Genomic DNA, 13,727 nt, shown 5'->3' with positions numbered 1-13,727 from the left:
GGCAAATTATTCAGTAACTGCATGAAATAAATGCAAATTTTTATTTTATTTATTTACTTATTTTTTTGTAAAAGCTCCCCTCAAATTAACAGAAAATGTGTTTTATGATCATACACATATTGCTATATGCTTACAATTTATTGTTGAAAGCCAAAAATCGTAGACGCTCTTTATATTATTTTATAAAAATAATTTTTACAGAGCAGATCACTTAAGAGACGCCATCTGTTTCTAGTTTATAGCCCAGATTTGTGAGTTCAGCTTCTTCTGTTATAAGGATTTTAAATTACATTACCCATCTGTTTGACTGGAAAGAGGACAGCTCTCATACGACACCCACTTTTTGAATGTAGCTTATGAAATATCAAAGTTATGAAGATTATGACGAAGTGCGTTTTGGAACCACCAGTGGTTCCAAGGAGCATAAGAGGCTACGAATGTGTGGAGTGTGAAGGTTTATAGATTTATTTATAGAAAATTTATAATAAATTTTAATAATAAAGAGAAATTTATAGATCTTTTAAAGATCTGTGATTCAAGAGAATCACATGCAAACCCACTGAAGTCAGCCTTAACAGTGCCATCCTTAAAATGGCTGACATCTCCTCAGAGCACATACATCTTTGCCCCTGTGTATAATATGAGAATGCTGTTCAAGTCAATGGCCATGACAAGAAATATGGTGAAAGATGTGGCAGAGTTTACTCAACTCAGAGATGATGTTCTGTAGTCTGATGCATCTGTAAAGAACATAACTGATTGTGTAGTAAGTTATTAAGCTAAGCCTAGTTTATATGCTAGTTTAATTTGATTTACTATGTTAAATGATAAGATTCTAAGGAAGCCTGTTTCCACCACTTGTAATAAAGAAAAGCATATCATAATGATGTTAATGAAAGTCACAATGAGAAAGTATGCCTTAATATCTCATATGTATTATGTAAATATGAAAAATAAATACTAAAGTTTTCATTATGATAGCAAGTCATATGAAACAGTATTTGTCATATTTAAGAGAAAATTCTACTTTGACTTTCTAAATGTTTTTTTTTTTTACTTTCAGTCATCTTTGCATCTGTTGTAAACATGCTTTCTTATAGCAGTGCTGCAGTAGTCTCTACAGTGAGTTTTTAGTTTTTGAAGCTAAGAAAGCTCTCGTCTGATGATTTTGAAGGAGGAAATCTTTGGGTGGATTTCTAGGAGCTGTTTGAAATGTTTGGGGATTTTTTCGTCTGTGTTAAACATTTCATTGCACCCAAATAACGATGGTAACTGTCTTCAGTCATCATTACAATAGAGAGAATGGATTACAACAAAAATAAGTCATCAGATGAGGAGAACAACTACAAGCTAAAAGCTAATGTTAGCATCCTGGCTAACCATACACTTTACTTCAGTTTGTCTTCTTTTTTCTGGCAAAAAGGGTAACTTGTCTCTGGCATTCATTTTGTGCTAAACACTAATGATAGCTTGGTTGTATTTATTAGCCTGTAGATCAGTGGTTAGGCTAGCGGTCAGGGATTCCCAGGGGTTGTATGATCGTGTACGAAATAAACGAAAATAAATTTGTTAGATGAAGTGAGGGATATAACTACAACTGTACCACAGATGTTTAACGGGCGAAAAAAGCTTCCACCATTTCCTCTACAGTGTGCCCAAAATTCAGAAAATGATGTGGGCCGTGTGCCTTTAAGAGAGTAAAGAAGAAGTTTTCAAATAAAATTTCTAGAGAAATCTGACTCAGACAGGTTTTTACAGCAGTCTGCATCTGTAGAGCCGCAATACCACAACTTTAGCCCCCACACCAGACTTACTGATTAGCCGATTGTTCACAAGGCCAATCTCTCCAGCTTAGCTGCACTACAGGCTTCCTTTATTTCGTGATCACTTAGGCTTAATCACAAACGGCTCCATACTCCTTATATAATGCACAACGTTTTAAAATAATGACTCCGGCTCCCAAAGAGTGCATAATATGTCTAAGATCCATTTGACACTCAAACACATGTGCACAATTCCCTACAGGATAGTATAGTACACATTTTTGGGTGAAGTCCAAATTTCATAATTCACATGGTGCACTATTTAGGGCATATGTGTCAAGCTCCAGTCCTCGTAGGCCAAACACTGCAGACCTCATCACACCTGCCAGTAAGCAAGGCCTTCACAAATTGAATTCAGAGCGTTAGATAAGGGTAAATGCTAATATTCAAAACACATTCATTTCCTGAACACAGAACAGCATAAAACATTTTAACACAACTGTTATATTTTTAAGAGCTTTTGAACTCAACTTATAAGTTATAGGAGTTTAAAATGACGTCAGTGAGCATGAACAGCCAATGAGTTGCTCCGCTCGCCAACCAATCAGCACTCAGTAGCAGTAATGCTAGCTTTCTGCTGCCCAAAACCCGTTTGCTGAGGAAAAAAAGAAATATATAGGTAGGTTTTCTATTTTTGCTGGTTAAAGGAAAGCTCTGGGCAAGTGATTAGAGATTGTTTTAACTTTTCATTTTAAGTCGTTTACCTCCATTTACTCCCATTCGTTGAGAACTCGCTCGTGGGCGCCCTCTAGCGTTATGCAGTCATGTTTTTGATATAATGGGGAAATACGAAAAGACCACACACCTCATAAACCAGCTCTAAGAGTTATGTTGCCTTCAAGTCGCGTCAGAAATATCGTATTTACGAGATGCATGTACACAAACGGCACCACAATGTGGTATTTACTAGTGGGAAACTCATATTTTTCAATGAGCCCTGAGTTTCCGAGTTGGGCCGTGTCAACAAAAAACCAACGAGCCGCTAAACTGACCGTATTTCAGTTATTAATCAGCCACAACCTTAACACTGCAGGCTAAAACCATCTACACGTGGAAATACAGATATAATGTAAATACACAGACTCTCTTTAATAACAGAAAAAATAACAGTAAACCAAAAACATTATTTCCACTTATTTCCAACCAAAACCATTCAAACACAAATTAAATCGTACTTATACGACCTCAGAGGTCGTAAGTAGGAACTTCCGAGGAGGATTGGCAGCATAAGACCCTTCTCGTACTTTTCCCTGCCTAATTGGCTCGCTTACACCGCTGCGCCGCTGTGTGGCGCTGTTGAACATTTCCACATATAAATCCTGATGAGGTTCAGGATCAAAATGTGCGTCTGCTGATTGCGGCGATTGCTATTAAAGCGTTATGGCTGAAAACACTAGTGACTCTCCTCAAAGTGGCTGCTCAGGTTGGGCCCTTAAAGTGTTCCGCGTCTGTTTTAGCCTTAATTCATTTGAGTGAGTTACCTGTGGAAATCGTCGTGTTTTTCTTTCACGCAGAAGAAGAAAAATCAGAAACAAATGATCCGTGCAAGCAGAAATTTCAGTGGGTCTCCAGGTCAGGTCACCGTGAAGTAGCAGCTGTCCGTCCTCTGCCGAGGATAGGAAGTAAGTCAGTCAGTCAGCCAGCCGCGTTTACTTCATAATATGTTTCTTTGGCTTTTCGTGGATGGTCAGTTTCTCAGTGGGGGTTTGTGTGGTTGTAGGTGGGTCACACGCTGCTGCTTCGTCTTCACCAGCCGGCCAAACCAGTCAGCTCGCCCGCTCAACTCCACATGCAGCGGCCATTTCACCAACACAGCTCGGGTTAGCGTCTCTGTTAACTGTAACCTGCAAGATGTTTTATTATTGTTATATATATATATATATATATAGTATATATATGTATATATATGTGTGTGTGTGTGTGTGTGTGTGTGTGTGTGTGTGTGTGTGTGTATTTTGACATTTAACCTCTTCTTTAGATTTTCTCAGGGAAGGCTTACCCAGGGTTCACTTTTACATGCAAGAACTAGATTTTCACATGTATCAATGACATTTTTACTAGTAAGAAAACCGATCAGGCATGTATTTAGAATTTCACCATGTCAACTTTTGAATTTCTGTTGTGAAGTAACATTGGACTGAAGGCTAAAGATACTCTAAAGTGGTCTGGCGCTTACTTGTAATTTCTCCAGATGTAGGCCAAATCCACAAGACAGCAGCTTGTTATTCAAACTAATGAATAAAGTAAAATTAAGTGGTTAGATTTCTCAGGGTTTTCTGATATTGGTGTTTTTGTACACTTGAACAGGCACCTGATGATTTGTGCCTCAAATCACCTGGGGGAGTGGATTTTAGTTCAGAGTAGGAGTTGAGTGGTTCTGTACTGAATGCTGCAAACATACAATGGCCAAAGAGCAGGTAATTGGCATTGAGAAAACTGTTCTCTACTGACTGAAAATAACATGTTGCTTTTTGCCTTTTATGGCTTGAAGATGGAGGCAAATGGACCGATTCAGTATGACTCAGCTACAGCCCTTCTCTTTTGACGAACGTGACTCCATGCAAAGAGTTGCCCGTGAAAAAAGGCTGGAGGAGCTGAGGCACATGGAGGAAAGTCGGCGGGCTTCGGTTGGTTTATCTACATCTTTAGTCACAGGCTTCATTACATACTTCATGTAACTTTTCCACACTATTCATGCTCTTGCAAAGACATTAGATGTGTCTAAAGACCAAGGATGCAACAAAAGTAGGCTGCCTTTCTTGGCTGTTAGTCCAATGAAGGGTTCATTTTGTAGAGTCTTTAATTTGTGAGAATTCTAAGGGCTCAGCTTCTGTAGCCTTCAAAACCTTAAATTGTTCACAATCCTTTTGGTAGAAAAAGTTGGGAATTGACGAAATGCTGGTACATTTGGTATATATATATATATATATGATGTTGCAGTGTTGAGTTAGTAAATCAGTAAGTGATGATGGTACAGCATACTAAGGCCAATTTCTTATACCTTTCCTAACAAGGTCTCACCTACCTCAGCTGTAACCTTGGCTATGAGACATGACTTGGCTGCTGGCTTGTATTACTGAAAATTATTTTATATAATAAAAGTCTGTTTTCTAGGCTACAAGGTTCAGAGCAAACCCAGTGAGGAGGTACAAACCACTGGTGCTGAGGCAGAGCACACGACCACTCACTGTCCCACGAGCTCCTTTCTCCCGTCAAGATTTATAAATACATGAAAAATATCTTTTGTTAATGTTGTGCTGTAATTATTTGTAAATGTGAGGTCTGTTTTTTATATTTTGTATAATAAAACGGTACAAGAGAAGGTTTTTTTTCAAACGGTGTCTCGTTTGAATCAGAGCTAGAATTGGCTGTGGTAGGCAGAATTTCTTAAATATTTTTCATAGCCTTTGACCAGTTTTCTATTTCAAAATATTCTTTCAAAGTAACATGCAGTTTAGGTCTATGTGGTTTATGACATTCCACCTCATTTTACAGAAGTTATTTGGCTAAAATAGGCAATAACAACCATGATCTTCAGTCAGTTCATGTCATAGCCAAAAAAAAAAAAGTCTGTCTCACAAAGCACGTTCAGTTGAGGCAGGTTTCCTGATTAAGATTCAGATTTATGAAACCCAGCATGCAATTAACGGTAAACTTCAGGGTGGTGGTGAACAAGTTTAGATGCTGAAGCTATAATTAATCCTCATGTATGTGAAAGCAGGACATTTATGATGAGCCTATCATGTGAGATGTGGGGTGGGTTTTTTTTCAAAGAAATAGAAATCCTCCTATGTAAATGTTTCATGCTTCATGCTTCATGCTTGATATCTGCTTCCTCTGTCCAAAAAGGTTTTATTTATTTTATTTTTTTTTTTAAATGCAATTGACACCACAGATGCCAGTAAAAAAAAACATAAAATGTAACCTGGAAAGGGCCAGTGAGGTCTGGAGGATGGCCCTGATTGGTCAAAGAGCTGTTCACAATTTGAGATCCTGAATCTGCCCTAAAGCAGGTTGGGTGTATGTCATAAATTGCCATGGTGATGCATCCTAGTAAAGCATAATCTATTGGCCTAAGACCAACAACCCAGGCTAAAGTTAGACAGCAAGAAATCTTGCTTCGTGAGACAGACCCCAGGGCCCTTTTACAAAAGTGGAACAAGAAATCCATCATGATGCCCACTACACCTCTTGGATCAAAGCTCATAATGATCCCAAACACAAATGCCCTTTAGACAGTTGCAGCTGCATACTATGTGGTACTGTATGTAGGCACATGCACAGAGGTTGTATAAATTACATACACTGAAGTTGCACATTGCTTAATCAACAAATCCCTTTAACAGGATCTTTGCTTTAGTTAGAATGTATATATAGTCTTTTTGTCACATAGAAATGAGATAAATAATGAGAAGAAATGGATAAAAGGTACATTAAATACTTGAATTCCTATCAAGGATGAACTACATCCATTATTTTGTCTCATTAAAACCAAGCAAACGCCCGTATTCTATGATTCTGATTATTTATGCAAGTAAGTAATTAATTCCCAACCCCCCCAACTCCCCCGCCGCCAATAAAGAAAGGTTGGCGTGTTTAATTAGAAATACTGTGCGGGTAGAGAGCAAATAAAGCCAGATTTCCGTTCATAATGGAATGAGTGCAATCTGTTTTTATACCTCCCTCAGGACTATGAAATATAATTGGATGTCTGCCAATATTTAAATGCAGAACTGTGTAAAAGTCATAGACCCTTTTTTATTATTAATTTCTAACTGTATCTATGTACAAATCATTTCTCACTGTCAACATTTAACAGAAAATTACATGGAAGCCTGAAAAGCTAAATACCGGTTTTCAGGGTTTAATGTGTCCACCCTTTGCCTTTATTTATCACAGCTTCCATTCTTTTCAGAGGGCGTGCTTACGGTTTTTGAAAGAAATCTGCACACCTCCAAAGTTTAGTCTCAGAAGTTGGTTGCTCTGTCTGCTTCTCACAGTCCCAAATAATCCCAAACACATGTCTGAACTCTGGGGTGATCAGCCCATTGTTCTGAGCACACCAGCAGCAAATTATGTTCTTTTTTGTCTGGTTCCTTTTCTCAGTAACAGCTTCTTTATAGCTACACATCCTCCCAGACCTGTTGAGTGGTCTTCTCACAGTGGAAGGACTGACAGAAACATCTTTGAATTATTTTCCAGGTCTGAAGCAAGAGTGGAGCTTGAGTTTCACCCAGAGATGAAAGCTTTAAGTAACGTTTATTTGAAGGGGACAGTTTTGGTGTCAGTCACGCACAGTTGTTAGGAGTCCTGTTTTCTCTTAACCATCAGTTACGGAAATTCCAGTTTTTTCCTTGAACTTTTCTCTTGAGTATACAAGTGGAATATCTTAGAAACATCTCCTGAATAATGAATGTGTGCTTAATGGCTATTTTGAATCGAATAATGGTCTCATTGACATTTGCACAGTACTGTAGAGCAGTATTTATTTTGCAGTGTGTTTTTCTCTTGCTGTTTTTTTCACACACTAGGAGAGTGCGAGAGGAGCAGAAGAACAGATGCACACAGGTCTATAATTAGACACTTGCTTTTAGGTGGGTGGGTTTAGAAGAGAAGAGAATTCACATCTTAACACAAAGTACACAGTCTGAATGAAGTCAAAGCTAGACCTGAAGATCAACCAAGAATAGAACACTTTTTTAAAAAGCTTGAAAAACATTCAGATTAAATTAGCTCAACATTTCAAAATAAAAAAAAAAAAACAATAAATTATTTCAAACAGGGCAAACTGAAATATTACAATAAATACAGTTTATCACTGTTCACAAGTTTATCACTCTCATGTCCATGTAGAGATTTTCATGTTGCAGAAAGGCCAGCAGCAAACACACTCAGACCTACATCTTCATAAACAACTTACTCAGTGCAGACATGACCTTTTTGTTTTTAAAAGGCATTTTTTGTGCGTAATCTACAATCAACACCCAGAGTACAATTGCTAGCAATCAAGTTACTGATACATCACTGATTTTTGCTGCAGTAAAGTCTTAAAAGCTGAGTACATCTATTTTTAAATCCTTCCCATTCTAGGGCGTAGTCAGACAGGCTGTAGTTAAAACCATCCATCAGAACAGCATAGAAACAACGTACTATCATAAGCCAAAGAGCAGCCAGTAAATCAGTTCTTACTGGAAATAACAAGCAGAGAGGCAATTACTGATAACACATTAAAAACTACTATTCCTAAATGAGGCACATGTGCCGGTGTTCAGAAAAGCAGCTGCTTGAGTAGTGCATTAATTAGTTTCCTTCCTTTCTAATGCATATGTAAATTCACATTTAAAGTTTTACAGTACTGTATGGACATTTATATGCCATCTTTTGTTCTTTAGTCAAATCTAGGAGCATAATACTCTTTCTTGGATAGAACTCAGTGGCATTTAAAGGGGAATCACACCCATCTTGTTGCCATGTAAACAATCATTCAGAGTAGTTTAATGTGAAATGGCGTTGTAGAGAACCTTACCAACTCTGATTTCTTTACAGTGCTGGTGATAGAACCTGCACTGTCTATGATGCCTATGATGCAATTATAGCCATTTTATACTGTCCAAACTGACCAGTGAACCTACATCCTTTTTTTAATGTAAATAATTGTAAAACAGTGGTGAATCTAAAACAATTAGTTTTCTATAAGGATTGTCGCCTTGCAGTGCATTGCATGTATCAGTCCTGACAATTAGTAGATTAAGAAATACATTTTAGGCCAAAATGTTATCTCAGCTATCATAAAACAATGTCAAGGGCATCAAGCAACATTTTTGAAACCATTTTTTTTCAGTTGTTTTCTGTGAGTTAGCTTAGGGGCATTAAACTTGTTGGACGTCTGTTTCCGATCGCCACCACTGTGAATTATTCTGACTGGTCAGGGTTCTCTAGAATGATGTACATGAAACCACCCTTAGTGACTTTGTTTACGTCTTAACAATCTAATTATACATATATGCTAAAAAATTGATGGAGTTCCCCTTTAAAATCTTTCACATTCTGAAGTTCAAGCAAAACGACATTAGGACATTCTCAAAGTGGCTTTAAAAGGTTCCACAGACGGTATGAAGAATGTCTTTTCTCAATATTGTCCTCAATGTCCAAAGAATGTCCCCATTTATAGTAAATGTTGGGAGGTAGCTTTTTGTACTTAACTGGACATTTTATAGTTTTTAAGTTGCTCCAGCTTTAGGGCACATAAACATATGAAACGCTATGTTTCCATGCATAACAACTCTTTGTACAACATGCTACAAAACTGTAGCAAAAGTTGATAAATGTCCCCTGATTGTCATAACTGAAACACATTGTTTCAAAACATACAGCTGACTTGTTTGTAACATTCATGAAGTTTAGTGCATTCAGTTATTCAGTGGACCATAATAAAACATCTGCTCATGGTAGGAGGATGTTGTTAGCTGGGTATGTTCACCTCATGGTGCCCCTTCCTCCACCAGATCAGCCTGGGTAGAGCTTGCCGCACCTCCTGGTTGCGGAGTCCATAAATCAGCGGGTTGATGCACGGAGGCACCTGCAGAAGAACCAGCAGTGTGATGTGCAGAACCCCTGCTGGGGTCCATCCTGGAGAGTCCATCAGCATGGAGGCCATGGTTGCGGTGCCCTCCAGCTCCCACAGGGCATCCGAGATGATCTTCAGGAGCACGGGGAGCAGCTGGAGCAGGAGCATGGAGCAGTAGAAGAGCACAGTGTTGCGCGCCCTGTGATTCACCTGCTGGAAGGGTTGCACCACATTCCGCGCCTCCTGGTATATGCGAAAGTAGGAGAACGAGTAGGAGAAGATGCAGAGCATGGTCACTACAAACCCTGACACCTTGCGGAAGATTGCCACGGAGCGGGGAAAGCCCAGGTGGATCTCCAGCGTGTCCGGCTCGCACAGGAGCCCAGTGGTGGACGTCCCCACCAAGGCAGCCTTGTGCCCTAGACTCATGAGGATCATGTTCACCGTGGCAGCGGACCCCGAGAGCAACCAGGTGAGCCCGACGATGAGACAGAGCCGTTTGTAGGTGAGGATGTGGAGGTAATAAATGGCCTGGCAGACGTACAGGTAGCGCTCCAGTGCCATGCAGGTGATGGTCAGGATGGCGCAGAAGATGCACATGGTGTCGAGAAAGTACTGGGTGAGGCACCAGGGGCCATACGGTAAGGTGCGCCTCATCAACAAGCAGGCAATGATGGTGGGACTCTCGCTCAGGACGAGCAGGAGGTCGCTCAGGATGAGGTTCTTGAGCAAGGTGAAGCGAGGCTCCCAGGACAGGTCCTCAGAGCGGCCGAGACCCAGCAGGGCGCAGCCGTTCACCAGCAGGGAGAAGATGGTCAGCATCACAATGATGCACACCAGCACCTGCGCTGCTGTCTCTGAAGGGAGGATGGAGGTGAAGAGGCAGTGTCCCAGCTCCAGCCTGGAAAAGTCGGTGGTGTTCTTCCTCTCCAGCAGGTTGGGACACGTGCTGGTGTGGTTCAAAGCCCTGACTCGATCCATCACAGCGTTTCTCGCTCTCTAGCGCGCGCACGGAGAGATGCAGAGCGAGCCGGTGAGATCTCCATTCATTCTTTCCTGCAGCTGCGCTCGCGCTCTGGAGCCCGTGAGCTTTAAACCGGATTTTATTATTTATTTTGCGCGAGTGACAGATGAGTGAGTTACGTGGGCTGGAGATTTTCCGCCGCTGGAGTCGCGTTTAATGCCGCACTTTATCGTGCGGGCTTTGGACTTTTGCGCCTTCGCCTGCGTCTATTTACAGAGCTGATATATTAAATGACGTCGAATCTGAATCGCTGAGGAAACACCTCTTGGCTCTTAAAGTTTTCAGACAAACCGCAGTAACGTCTATATCTGTTTGTCTCCAGGCGGGTTTGCAGGACCCTTCACTCGATATAATGAACCATTTTCAGCTCAAATACCAAAACAGAGCCGCCTTATAATGTGATGCGGTTCATATGAAGGTCGCGTAGACACTTTCAAACGATAGTTCTTGAGTAAAGGCAATGGTTCTATAAAGTTCTACATAGAACCCTTTCCTGTTTAAATGCTTCTCTGCATGTGTTTTAGGGTGTATGGTTCTATATAGCACCTAATGGGTTCTGCTACTGTTACGATGTCAAGCTTGTAACAATAGCAGAATCCTTTTCGGTGCTAGACTCTAAAAACAGATGTGTTAAAAAAAACAACACATTCTCTCTCTAACTCGACGCATCAGTGTGTTCAGTTTTAGACAACACAGTTTGAGTTACTTTTGACACAAAATGTGTTGAAATATTTCACACAATGTGTCAAATCAGAAAACAATATGACGCAAAAAGTGTTAAAATGGGTAACACAAGTACGTGTGCTCTTATTTAACACCTCACTTTTTAGAGTGTATGTAGAACCATGTACAGTACATTCTCCATCACCCTAAAAGAAACATTTCACCATGCAGAGCACCATTTAAGTATAAAATTGTTCTGTATAGAACTTATGGTTTTAATAAAGAACCCTTGAAGAACCACCTTTTTTAGTGTGTAGGAACCCAAATGTGATGGCGATTCAAAAACTAGTCCATGAGTCCCCTGAGCAGAATTATTAAAATGGAAAATTACTGTGAAATCATGCAAAGAAAGTATAAATGCCAGGATGTTCACTGTCGTTTTTCAAAACAAAGCAGCATTTTCTATGACAATTTTCCAGTTTTCAGAATGTTTTACTTTGTGTTGTTCTTTTTCAGTGTACACACTTTCAGATGAATCAATGATGCTAGGAGGATTTAAGGTGAGAGGCTCGTAATAAAGTAACTGATATGACTGGTGTGGTGTTGATCGGTGAGCTCTGCACCTGCTTTTAGCCAAAAAAGAAAAGAAAAAAGAAAGTCTTACGCAAAGCGAGTATTTCAGTATGCTTTTCCTGAAATAACCCCGGATCTAAACCGCACTGCAGATTCTGCTGTCCATGTGGCATGATTTCAAATGTCAATAGAAATGTATTAAGAGAGGGAGAGAAAGAGAGCAGCATTTTCAGGGTTTCATGCATCATCCTATTTACTAGAAAAGTACATTTTCAAACCTCCTTAAGTTTTACTTGCCACATGCATATTTCAGTGATGGCATCAGTATTTGTGATTTTTTTACCTTCACAGACTGTGACATGTGAAAAAAAGACATTAGTAGAGTGATGGTTCATAAACTATTGTTAACATTCATAATTCATATTTTGATATAAGTGGCCAGTTATCTGACGAGTTAGCTATTGAGTTAGCTAACATCATATGTTGGCAAGTGCAGCAGCTCGCTAATGTTTTATAATACTGAACTGAATTTTTGTGTATACTTATAAAGATATTAATTATAATTTGGTATTTGGTCAGTTGTTAAAGGGGAACTCCACCTATTTTTAAAAAATTCTGCATAATGGTTGAGATGTAAACAAAGTCATTCAGAGTGATTTGATCTGAAATGCTCCATAGAGAAACTTGCCGAGTCAGAATTGTTTACAGTGGTGTTGGTAGGAGCCAGATATCTGAAGAATTTATTGCCTTTTAGTACATGAAATGATTAGATATATGCTGCCTGATGTTGGACTCATTGTTCTATTGTTGTATAATAACATTTTGGCTTAAAATGTATTTTAATCAATTTATTTCAGTCCATTCATGGCAGAGGGTACAAGCAGCGCATTGTAAGGTAAAATAGTCCCCAAGAAAATGATTTTTTTCAGATTTAGGACTATTTTACCAATAGCATCATTACATATAAAAACTCAGAAGACACATGTTGGTTCACTGGTGGTTTTGGAGAGTAAATAAAAAGGCTATAATTGTGTTGTAGCCATTGTTACCCACCACCACTGTAATGAAATCAAAGTCTGTAAGTTTCTCTACAATAAACCACTTCATATCAAACCACTCTGAATGATGATGTTTACATCTCATGAACTGAATTATTCAGAAATTTTAAAGAAATTGTGTAATTCCCCTTTAGGTCTGCCACTCCTGCACTTCTCTCTACAACTTTTTTTATGAGCTGTGACTCATTCAAAAATGTAGGTTGTGGTTTGCAGGCCCCTGCCTCTTGACTCTGAAACGCACTAAAGCGACCTTCTTCACATGTCTCTGTGCAGGAGACCAGAGATATGCACATTAGAGGCCTAGAGAGCCAACAGAGGGCGCACTACTGAAGACTCGGGTCCTCAGAAAAGACTCAGAAATGCACACTTTGCAGAAGTTGTCCACTTATGCTTGATTGATTTTCACTGTTTTAAAGGTCTGTTTTTTCCAATATATGACAAAATCAAAGGTCTTTTTTGCCTCAAAGAACTTTTTCTGCAGAGAATCGAAGGTCTTTATAAATATATAATGCAATTTTCCCTTAAAAAGTAGAGGCCCGTGTCGCAACCGTCTAAGCGTTGGCCCTATCATCAGGAGATCGCGAGTTCGATCCCTGGTGATGCTACAGCCATCCGTAGCCGGGAGTCCGAGAGAGCACAATTGGCCTCGCTCTCTCTGGGTGGGTAGGATGGCCCCTCCCCCCATCACTCAGCGCGATGCTAGTCAGCGCTGACGTAACAGATCTGGCGGTTGGCGTTTTCCTCCGAGCGCGTTCGGCTGTCCAATTACGTTGCGCGAGCGGCCGTTCGAAAAGAAGCGGTGGTTGGCTCCACAGGTCTCGGAGGAAGCCTGTGTTAGCCTTCACCCTCCTAGCGTATGGGAGGCAAATCCAGCCAAAAAAGAAATTAAAATTAAAACCATAAAATGAAAATGTAAACCTCTTTTTGCCATTTCTTTTTCCAAACATCTGCGCAAATATCCTGCCATAATTGAAAATGAAATGAAATGCCTACATTTGCAATTTCATTTTTCACATGAG

At 39.8% G+C, this 13,727-nt stretch overlaps 2 protein-coding genes across 2 annotated transcripts; one reads left to right on the top strand and one right to left on the bottom strand.

Moving 5' to 3' along the window:
- Positions 1-3,173: 3,173 nt before the first annotated feature.
- Positions 3,174-5,048, top strand: LOC118822331 (siaz-interacting nuclear protein). Its single transcript, XM_036591307.1, has 5 exons — positions 3,174-3,246; positions 3,338-3,445; positions 3,544-3,643; positions 4,315-4,450; positions 4,938-5,048. The coding sequence occupies exons 1-5, from the start codon at positions 3,204-3,206 to the stop codon at positions 5,046-5,048; spliced, it is 498 nt and encodes a 165-aa protein (XP_036447200.1). The 5' UTR covers positions 3,174-3,203.
- A 4,237-nt stretch (positions 5,049-9,285) lies between these two features.
- LOC118822330 (olfactory receptor 2AG1) lies at positions 9,286-10,371 on the bottom strand. Its single transcript, XM_036591306.1, has one exon. It carries the CDS (start codon positions 10,369-10,371, stop codon positions 9,286-9,288), a length of 1,086 nt encoding a protein of 361 aa, XP_036447199.1.
- Between the last annotated feature and the right edge of the window lie 3,356 nt (positions 10,372-13,727).

This window comes from Colossoma macropomum, unplaced genomic scaffold, assembly GCF_904425465.1.
Source record: "Colossoma macropomum unplaced genomic scaffold, Colossoma_macropomum, whole genome shotgun sequence".
NCBI lineage: Eukaryota > Metazoa > Chordata > Actinopteri > Characiformes > Serrasalmidae > Colossoma > Colossoma macropomum.
Note: the sequence above shows the minus strand (reverse complement) of the source record. Positions and strands in the feature narration are given on the sequence as shown.